Source organism: Balaenoptera borealis (assembly GCF_965194805.1).
Source record: "Balaenoptera borealis genome assembly, chromosome: 19".
Lineage (NCBI taxonomy): Eukaryota > Metazoa > Chordata > Mammalia > Artiodactyla > Balaenopteridae > Balaenoptera > Balaenoptera borealis.
Genome location: NC_138878.1, coordinates 17,824,979 through 17,835,566, shown reverse-complemented (window position 1 = coordinate 17,835,566; position 10,588 = coordinate 17,824,979). Strand labels below are relative to the sequence as shown.

The window sequence follows — 10,588 nt, the reverse complement described above, 5'->3', positions numbered from 1 at the left end:
CAGAACATGCACCAAAACACAGCATATTCTGTTTGTGACATTTTATTGATGCTGGGGGGCAGGGAGGAAACCTAGAAGTGTATGTGGGGCCAAGGGGCCCCAGGGAGGGACAGGGCAGGTGTTGAGGCCTGGCCACTACTGGGCAGGGAAGACAGTGTTGCCACTGAATGCACAAGGGATGAGCTGCTGTCGGTACTCCAGGGGCAGGTGCCGCTCCACGAGCACATGCAGGGAAACTTGGTCAGTGACCAGGCCCTGCCTGCAGCAGAGGAAGATAGAGAATGAGAGAATCAGCGCCAGCACTCCCACACCCAGCACCTCCCTGCTTCCATCCACTTACCTTCGCATCAGCAGCTCTAGGTCCTCTGGCCTCACAGTCTTGCGGCCAGCATGAGCAGCAAATACCTCCAGGTCGTCACAAAGATGCTGGAAATACTTGTCCAGGCTGCCAAGAAAGTAGGGGTAAAACAGACTGTTCATGATCTGAGGGGCTCCTCTCCCCACCCCAAGTGTCAAGGACTCACCACTTCTCCACCATCTCCACAGCCTTCTTCTCCATGGGCATCTTAGCATAGAAGCTAAGGAGTTTCGCATAGTGGTTCAGTCCAGTCTTGTAGGGATCTTGACGGGGTCTGGAGCCAGGGATTCGGGGCTTGGGAGGAAGCCTGGCTGACAGAGGCTCCGGAGGCTCTGAAGGTAACCTGGGGGCAAGGAGTGAACAGAGTTAGCTGAACTGCTGCTACCTAAAGAGGCCGCTAATCAAAGATAAGTCTTGCTGGCTCCTGCCAAGACTGGGGCCCTTGTGCTCCTTGGCCAGGCTGGACCAACAGCTCCAACCATTTCTGGGGGGCAGTGGGGACAGGGGGCTATGTAGAGGCCTGGTCTTTCCCTGGGGCCCCAACCCTCCACAATCTGGGCACAATGTCCCAGTCTAGCCTCATCATACAAACCAGTACTTGCTCAGGCCCATGATCTTCAGGCTTTGGCATGGACATTCCCCCTACTCAGCCCACTGCTGCCTGTCCCATTCTGCTAATTCTCCTCCAGGAAGCCTTCTCTGACTGCATACTAACCTAGGCACTTCCCCCTGCCCAGGCTCCTCTAAGTCCCTGCAAGCAGGCACCAGGGTGACAGATGTGCTCTGAGTGGGCCCCATCCAGCCCACCTTAGGGTGCTCTCCTGGGTAATCATCTTACATACCTAAAGGAAGAGTGATAAGAGTGATAACTCTGTGGTACCCAATGCCAACCTCAGTACCTGCCCCCTTCCAAGAGGCCCATGTGGAACAGGGTCGTGGGATCTTACACTGCAGTGCTAGGTGGTGGAGCTGTCTCAAGAAACTGAAGTCGCCTGGCCCGAAGGAACTCTGGGGTGCTGGAGGCCAACTCTGGACTTGCTGCAGAGGAAGGGCAGGGTTACAGAGGGCACAGGCCTGACCATCTCACTCAACCCTGAAGGCCCACAGCCTCCTTATCCTGTTCCTCGAGGGCTCCATCTAGCTCCAGCCAAGCAAGGGGCCCTTCAGAGTTTCCCTGGCCCAAGACCACCTGTGCCCAGAAACACAAGCCAGGTAAGCCCCTCCTCCAAGGCCAGGGACACAGCTGTCACCCACCCACCCCCTGATCCCTGCACTGGGCCCCTTACCTGTTCTACCAGAGGTGTCTTCATCCCCTGAAGATCCTTCTGGCTCCTTGGCCTCGACAGCCCCCCAGGATCCCTCTGCTTCGGTCACTTCTATGTGTCCTTCAGGCTCTTCTGCTCTGGCGGATCCTTGTGCTTCTGCTGCTTTCTCCACTTCCCTCAAGCTTTCTTCCATTCTTTCCTCTGCCTCCTCACCTACTCCATTCTGTAAGGGCTCTATTCCATCTTCTCCAGAGATATTACTGCTGATGTTCGGAAAGCCCATAGCAAGGGCACCAACCTCCTCCACCTTTCCTGCCAGAAGCTGGGCTGGTTTCCCAGCACCTGAATCAAGGGCAGAGAATACAGGCAGTAGGCCAGGGCTGTAGCTCTGAGAAAGGTAAAGATGGAGTAGTAAAACCCAGCCTAGCCCATCAAGGAGGGAAGAGGGCCAGAGGCAGCCCCAGGGTACTGGTTTGGAATCTCCTGGCCCAACACTGACTCTGCTCTTGGATGGAGGGATGAACAGCCCTCCAAAGGGACTCGGGGGTGAGGGGGTACACATATGGGCCTGAGGAGGAAAAAACACCAATGCCAATTCTTGCTTAAGCTAGGCTTGGCTCCAGGTTGCGTGCCCCACATACTCACCGTTGTTCTGCAGCCCAAGCCCACTGCTCCATGTCCTGCGACTGGCAGCCCTCTCCACATCTTTAGCCCCAGAGTGAGAGGGGCAAGGCAGGGAGTGGTGCACACTGGGGGAACGGCCAACCAAGGGCTGGGAGAAGGGCTGGGTGTCCTCCAACACTGTGTCTGTTGGCAGAGTAGCAACAGGGGTTTTGAGGCTCTCATCTGGAGATCAAGGTCCAGTTGGCACTCAGTGTTTTGCAAGCCCACCTGCTGCTCTGCTACCCAGTCACCAGGGCCTGGGTAGTGGACCCACAAGCCTGCCCAAGTGGCCCTCAGAGAGAGAAGACTAAGTCTACTCTAAGCCTAATCTCCTTTCCACAGCTCTCCTTGCTTACCTTCCTGCTCCTTAGCCTGGCATTCCCAGGCTCCATAGGTTGCCCCACCCAATCTGCTCACCCATGCCTCCACTTCTCATTCAGGTCCCTCTGCCTGAAACCCTTCTCTTATCCTGGTGAACTTGACTTGTCTTTTGGAATCAGGCTCCCAGGTCAGCTCTGACTGAACAGCTGATCCTGATCCTAGCCCCTTTCAACCTCCCAATAAGCTCCAGCCACCATATCACACCCCTTTCCTACCCTCAGTCCTGTAGCTCTTCAAGGATATGGGGTCCTGGAAGATACTGAGGGACCAAGACTGGGCCCCAGCAAGACAAGAGGCAATTTGCAGAAAGAAAGCAGAAAGTCCTCGTAGACCTACTGGCCAGGCTTGCTCACTGTTCTTGACTCAAAGGAGAGAGGAGCAACCTTGGTCTCAGCAGCACCTCCCATCAATCATGGGGGGAAAGCTTTCCCCACAGGCCAGAAGACGGAAATCTCCACCTTACCTGGAGGAGCCAAGGCCAGGGAAGTATCTCGCAGATCCTGCAAAAATGTACCCACATCTACAGCTCGGCGTGTAGGAGGTCTGCGGGCCAAACCAGGCCTCTTCACTGATTGTGGCTGCAGAGGTGTGGCGAAGGTCAAGTTGAGGGAGCTGACGGGAGGGACAAGGCACAAAGGAAAATCAGGTACCTGAGGTCCAACCCCCCTCCCCCACCCCAGGAGTCCCCCAGCTGCCCCGGTGCTCTCATCTCTTAGAACCCAGCCACCATGCTGTGAGCCTGGAGCAGTTATAGCCAGATTGCATTCTAGTCAGCACCCCCTTCCCCAAGCCTCTCCTCCACCAACTCCCGGAACAGGCAACAGCACCTGGTGAGGGAAGAGGCATCAGCATTCCCATGAGGCTCTGCAAGAGGATGTAAAAAGAAACCATAATAAGTTACCCAGGCTTCTCTCAGGCCTCCTCAGTCTCTCCAGAGGACAGAGAGGGTGGCCACAGGTGTTGTCCAGGACCTCACCTTGGGAGGGAGGCAGTCCCAAGTCCACTCCTTGCTGAAACACTGACAACCTCAGTCTCTGCTTCCTTCTGCCAAGAGCCAGCAGACCTGGAGCCAGGGTTGTGGGGGGCTCAAGTTCAGGAAGCTGCAGCTCCAGGCTACAAGGATGGAGCTTTTCTCAGACAAGCCAGGACACCCAACTCCGGCTCTTAGAGCCCCAAGAGGCTCCCTGACTAGTAATGCCCAGCAGCCTAGCCCAAGAAGGGAATTTACTGCACCTGCCCCGACCGCTTTCCCGTCTGGAAGCCTGGACCACCTGCGGTGCCGGCACTGGCTTCACCACTGACTCTGGCATTAGGATGGAAGATTCCGGGGCTGTAGAAATAGCAAGGAGAGAGTGGAGCTGGCAGGGCAGGCTGCCCTAAATGAGAGATACCACAGGGCTGGTGCCTGATTCTCACTGCAGGCCAGTCCTCACTCACCAGTTAGTAAGATGTTCTTCAGCAGAGTCCGGGGTGTCTGTTCCTCCAGGTGTCCACTGGCTTGAACATGGGCCAATCTGTCAATAGACTTTGGGTAAAAGCATCAAGCAATCAGTTTGTTCCTTTGCCTTGACAGTCCCTCAAGGTGGGCTCCGGAGCAGAGCTATAACTCAAGAGCCCCCTGAAGGCAACCAGAGCCCTGTAGTGATCAGTGGGTAGGGCACTTACCCTGGCTCTATGAGAACAACGCCTGGCAGTCATCTTTGTTTGGCTCCTCAGCCTCCTAGAGGAAGGTGTTTGAAGCAGGGCTCTTTGGACACTGTGTAAAGAGCAGCAACTGTGAGAATTATGTAGGGAGGGTGAACTAGAGATGGGTCTTCGTCAGGGATCTTGGCTGAAGTCCTTTACCCTTAGGGACAGGGACCAGAAACCACTTGCCCTCCCACAGCCCTATTCCCAGTTCTATGTCAACAGGGTTGTGGATGAAAGGGAGCCCAAGGGGTATGGGAAGAGAGAAGGAATATGATGACCCAGCCAGAGAGAAGGGCTGAGGAAGGCTTCACAGAAGTGACTATGGCAGAAGTAGGGGTTAACCACACAGATAAAAGAAACAACTGGAAAAGTATCCATTCTAGACACTAAAACAATCCAAGGATATTTCAACATCTTTAAACCTTTTAAGTACTAGTCAGGGTCTGACAGCAACCTCCACATGGGTCACTCCAGCCCTACTCTCTCCAATCCAATCCCCTCTCAGATTCCAGAACCACATAAATGTTCCTCTGGCACAACTCCCACTTCATCACTCATAGGTCTAAAACCTATGATGAATGGCTTCCCATTGTCTATAAAGGAACTGCACTGCCCCAGGAAGTCAGCAGATGCCATCTTCCACCCTCTCTGCACCATGAGCTCACCACAGCCCTCACCCACTGACACTCCCACCACCTCAGGCCAAATTCGCTGCTCCCTAGCAAAGCATCTTTCCAGTTCCTGCCTCCTGACTGCTACCCAGGCTATGCTCTGCAACTCCTTTCCCATCTTTCAGCTGGGAACCGCTTGGGAGACAGTTCAGGGCAGATGCCTGGACATACTCTGGAAAAAACTGGCCTAGAGAACATAGCAGAGGTCCAGATTCTGGGCACCTATCCTTCGCTTCCAGAAGCGGACCCCCAAGGACGCCTGCATAATTGAGCTCTGAGGTCCCGAGCGGCCTGGAGTCTCAGGGGTGGGCGCACAAACAGCTGACCCGAGCCCAGCGAGGAGAAAGGAGCCTGTTCTCAGAGCCCCGGACTCTGCTCTTCTCCGAGACTCAGTTTCCGTCTCCAAACAGGGTCAGCTCTGGACCCCATCGCCCACTCCCTCTGGTTGCTCTTGTGTTGGGGCACCCTCACATACTCAGTCCGAGCACTCCGGGGTCGCCGCGGGGTGCGCGGATCCGCTGTATCCAGCACGCGCCGTAGCAGCGTGCGCGTCGTAGGCTCGCTGTCCCGGCTGTCGCTGTCCGCCATCGCCTCAGCAGCCAGCCCTCCCAGCCGCTTCGGTAGCTACGATCGCCGGCTTCCCGCCGCCACATTTAAGCCAACTCTCGCGATGCTGCTGAATTTAGGTCAACTCTCGCGAGGCTGCCGCACAGCCCCACGGGAATTGCAGTTCTAGTCCTGCCGCAGGCTTCGCCCGGGGTGTACAGTGGTGGTAGCAAACGGGTGTTGCGGGCATCCTTACCTTGAGCCTGGGCAAATATGTGCAGCCAGTCGAAGCCTCGGTTTCCTCACCTGTAAGATGAGGGTGATAACCACCTAATAAGAGTGTGTGTGTGTGTGTGTGTGTGTGTGTGTGTGTGTGTGTGTGTGTGTAATGAGTCAATTAGATAATGTTTAACTCAGGATCTGACAAGTAATAAGCCAGGTCATGAATAAATAGCAGTGACTATTTGTGAGAATGTCTCTCATTCTCATCTCCCTCTCCGAAAATGAGGAGAGACACATTTGGGCCGGGAAAAAAATAACTGTATTCTATATGTGACCTGATCAGATTTGCATTTGCAAAGACCAATGTGTCTATAGGACCTGTATCTATCACAAGAGATCAGTTTGCAGGCTCAGAGGCTAGTGGGCTGTTTGTGATCCAGCAGAGATGTTAAAATCTCCAAACATCAGCAATTTTGAGATTAATTCCAGCTCTCAAAAGTTCTGTTAATGCTGGAGACTCCATTACCATATTTTCACCAACTGACAGCCCCCTGTCCCCTTTCTTAAATTTTAATGCGAGCTGAAATAGAACTTGAGCTCTGAGTTGCCTGTGGAGCTCTCCTTCATGCTCCTAAATTGTGTGTAAAGTTTCAGATACTGGCAGTGGCATGGGCATATTTGTGCTTATGTTAAAAAATAGAGCAAAGAAAAAATAAGATTCTTGCTTCTCAAAATTAGAGAACTGCAGAGGAAAATCATATTCCTCGTCATTTAGATCTGACCTTTGTGTTATCTGACTTAAATTGCTAGCCCTTTGCAGGCACATTTCCGCGATCACTATCAACCACCTAAGTGCAATATTTATTCATTATTTGTAAAGCTTTGGACTGGATAATATGGAAAAAACATAAAAAACTTCTCAAAACAATTTGAGAATGAGCTTACTTTTCACAGCATTATTTGTGTTTGCATAGATTGTCTTTACTGTGTTTACATGATTGATTAAACTTTATATTTACTATTTGTCAAAAAAACAAAACAAAACACAGGGACTGCCCTGCTGGTGTAGTGGTTAAGAATCCACCTGCCAATTCAGAGGACATTCGAGCCCTGGTCCGGGAAGATCCCACATGCTGCGGAGAAACTAAGCCAGTGTACCACAACTACTGAGCCTGCGCTCTAGAGCCCACAAGCCACAACTACGGAACCTCAGTGCCACAACTACTGAAGCCAGCGAGCCTAGAGCCCGCAAGCAACAACTAATGAAGTCTGCGCGCCTAGGGCCCGTGCTCCACAACAAAGAGAAGCCACTGCAGTGAGAAGCCCGTGCTCTGCAACGAAGAGTAGCCCCCGCTAGCCTCAACTAGAGAAAGCCCGCGCGCAGCAACGAAGACCCAATGCAGCCAAAATAATAATAATAATAAAATAATATTTTATAAATATTATTTTAAATAATAAAACACTGGGAGAATTCCCTGGTGGTCCAGTGGTTAGGACTCTGCGCTCTCACTGCCAAGGGCCTGGATTCAATCCCTGGTCCAAGAACTAAAATCCCACAAGCCGCGTGATGTGGCCAAAAAACACAAGAAAGCAAAACTGAAAACGAACAAACAATCAAAAAAACTGGGTTCATGGGGCCAGACCATGTGAGGTATCGCAGGTTCTGGAAAGGAGTTTGGAGAATATTCTAAATGCAATAGGCCACCGGAGGGATTTAAGCAGAGGTATTACATAATTATATTTTCTTTGGCAGCCATGTAAAGAACAGATTGTAGGGAAGGCAAGATTGGAATCCGGGAGACATGTGACAAAGGTTCTTGCCTTTCTCCAGAGGTGACAAGACAGAAGGTGGGCAGGGCAGTGGGGGTGGGGAGAAAGCCAGGCGTTGCATTCCAGACATTTTTTTGAGTGTAGAAGACTAAGTGTAGATTAAAGGTGATTTTATGTACTGGAAGGTAGAGTGCTTTTTTTTAAATTAATAATTAATTAACTAATTGGCTGCATTGGGTTTTCATTGCTGCGCGCGGGCTTTCTCTAGTTGCAGCTAGCAGGGGTTACTCTTTGTTGTGGTGCGCGGGGTTCTCATTGTGGTGGCTTCTCTTGTTGCGGAGCACAGGCTCTAGTCACGCAGGCTTCAGTAGTTGTGGCACACAGGCTCAGTAGTTGTGGTGCATGGGCTTAGTTGCTCCGTGGCATGTGGGATCTTCCCGGACCAGGGCTCGAACCCATGTCCCCTGCATTGGCAGGTGGATTCTTAACCATTGCGCCACCAGGGAAGTCCCTTTTTTTTTTTAAACATCTTTATTGGAGTATAACTGCTGTACAATGGTGTGTTAGTTTCTGCTGTATAACAAAGTGAATCAGCTATACATGTACATATATCCCCATATCCCCTCCCTCTTGTGTCTCCCTCCCATCCTCCCTATCCCACCCCTCTAGGTGGACACAAGCACAGAGCTGATCTCCCTGTGCTATGCGGCTGCTTCCCACTGTTTTACATTTGGTAGTGTATATATGTCCATGCCACTCTCTCACTTCGTCCCAGCTTACCCTTCCCCCTCCCCGTGTCCTCAAGTCTGGAAAGTAGTTTTATAGAGCATAATTTTCAATGTTCTGTACATAAAGAAATGACATCAGTTTGACTTCTCACCAACGTTTTTTGAGTAAGGTAGGTCTTGAGACTGGTAGGAGTAGAACCGTATGAGTAACTGTATGACAATGAAAATACATAATAACAGATGCAATGACCTTTGCTGAATTTTATCTCTACTGCACACATTTTATAAACATTTAAACATATAACAGTGTGTATTCATGTTTTTACACTTGTATAAATGATTCACCCAAATGAATGCACATCTTTCACCATGGGCTACACATACTAAAGAACGTATTTCTGAATTTGAAGGGGTTCAAGATGTGGACCTCAGTTTGCATTGGCCAGGAGGAATGGTTCTGTGAAATCCACACAAATAACCAAGGATCACATTGGTTGTAAACAGAAATGCAATGGTAATGTTTGGGTGTTGGGACCAGAAAAATAGTTCTTTTTTTCCCCATTGTCCTGTATGTTTCTAGAACATTTTAAGTGTGGGTCTGTTTTACAATAAAGAATAACAAACTTGGACTTCCCTGGTGGTGCAGTGGTTAGGAATCCGCCTGCCAACGCAGGGGACACGGGTTCGAGCCCTGGTCTGGGAAGATCCCACATGCTGCGGAGCAACTAAACCTGTGCATCACAACTACTGAGCCTGCGCTCTAGAGCCTGCACGCCACAACTATTGAAGCCCGCGCACCTAGAGCCCGCGCTCTGCAACAAGTGAAGCCACCGCAATGAGAAGCCCACGGACCGCAACAAAGAGTAGCCCCTGCTTGCCGCAGCTAGAGAAAAGCCCGTGTGCGGCAACAACGACCCAATGCAGCCAAAAATAAAAAGGAATAACGAAAAAAGTGACAGTTAACTTGGAGTGCTTTTGCAAACTTTTAAAAGGCCCGATCTATTTTGTTTTTATATCAAATAATTAGAAATAATATATAAACTAGGCTTTGAATTCATACCCGTGGTCTGTAATCAGAAGAGAAAAAAGTGAGGAGGGAGAGTCAGGAGAAAGGGTGAAGAACGGCAAGAAGTGGGAGAAACGGGGAACTCGGCAAAGGAGGGCTAGCTTACAGGTAACTCTCCTGGACGAGTGCCTGGCCTCCTCTCTGGTTTTCCACAGCTTCTCTTGCCCTTTAGAACACTTTCCCCAAGGAAGTCGAGGGAGTGGGGAGGTAACTTGTTACAATACAAATCCTGTCCAACCTCTCGTTTAGCACCCCTCCAACAGTTCCCAGTCACCTGCAGAATAAAATCACAAATCTTTTAACTTGGCCCAGTTTGGTATCTTTCGGAGCTTCTGCTATTCTGGCTACCCTTGAGGATCCTTAATGGCAGAGCCTAGCTCCTTCCTGCCTCAGGTTCTTACAGGCTGGTTCCCGGGGCAAAAACCAGCGACTCCTCCCTAACCAAGCTTTTCGTGGATTTTTTCTTCCTGGGCCTCCGCCTCCCACTTTTCCCTCTCCCTTGTTGATTTTTGTTTTTGGAGCGTTTATTTCTGTGATTAGACATCCATTAGTGTGCATTCATTCACATCTATTATCCAAAAGTCTGACCCTCATCCGTCTATAGTCAGGCCGCGTCGGTATGGTTCCTGCACGGTTCCCAACTTCCTGCCCTATGCTCGGCGCACAGTAGGCGCCTAGTGATAATTATGTTTAGGTCAATAAGACAGTCAAGGCAAGCGGCGTCTGAGTCGGGGGAGAGTCTCCAATGTAGACAAAAGGACTCCCTGAGGTCCTTTGGGACACTGAGGCTTAGGTCCTTCCTCCCCTCCCCCCGCAGGAATGCCGTGCACTCAGCAGCTCACGGTTGGGGGATTGCTTCCGGCGAACAGCACGGCCTCGTCCGAAACCTGGTCCGCTTGCAACCCGACCTTTCCCTTAGGCGGCGCTCCAGGCCGCAGCCGCCAAGTTTAGCGCAAGGCATTGCGGGATTTGTAGTTTCCGTGGGCACATGTCCAGGGCGCTTGCGCACTGGAGAGACGCGCGCCGCCCGACTCCCCCATCAGGATTCCAGGTCCTTGCGAAGGGCGGTCCAAGCGACAGCGTTCCGACCGAATACGCCTCTCTAGTCCGCCGAGGGTGAGCCGTGTAGGGGAAGAGTCCGCTCTACGTGGGCTGTCGCGGTGCCCTGCAAAGAGGCCGGAACAAGCGCGCCCCCGCTCCGGAAGTGAGCGGCTTCTGCCGCGGTGCAT

General features: G+C 51.6%; 1 protein-coding gene and 1 long non-coding RNA gene across 7 annotated transcripts; one reads left to right on the top strand and one right to left on the bottom strand.

Moving 5' to 3' along the window:
* Positions 1–26: 26 nt before the first annotated feature.
* Positions 27–10,422, bottom strand: CENPT (centromere protein T). Of its 6 annotated transcripts, none has more exons than XM_082367222.1 (16): positions 10,202–10,311; positions 9,466–9,633; positions 5,830–5,879; positions 5,503–5,703; positions 4,333–4,423; positions 4,105–4,192; positions 3,901–3,997; positions 3,644–3,780; positions 3,495–3,531; positions 3,131–3,279; positions 2,269–2,430; positions 1,645–1,965; positions 1,306–1,396; positions 525–701; positions 341–445; positions 27–259 (listed from the first exon to the last, which is right to left on the bottom strand). In XM_082367222.1, exons 4-16 carry the CDS (start codon positions 5,613–5,615, stop codon positions 136–138), a joined length of 1,692 nt encoding a protein of 563 aa, XP_082223348.1. In that variant the 5' UTR covers positions 5,616–5,703; positions 5,830–5,879; positions 9,466–9,633; positions 10,202–10,311; the 3' UTR covers positions 27–135. The 6 variants fall into 6 exon arrangements, with proteins under 6 accessions (XP_082223348.1, XP_082223347.1, XP_082223350.1 ...); XM_082367221.1 differs by having other exon boundaries at positions 5,503–5,700; XM_082367224.1 differs by lacking the exon at positions 9,466–9,633 and having other exon boundaries at positions 10,202–10,274.
* Positions 5,933–9,334, top strand: LOC309616571. The gene is made up of 2 exons (XR_014237514.1): positions 5,933–8,807; positions 8,940–9,334. It is a non-coding gene; the product is annotated as an uncharacterized lncRNA (long non-coding RNA).
* Positions 10,423–10,588: the final 166 nt, after the last annotated feature.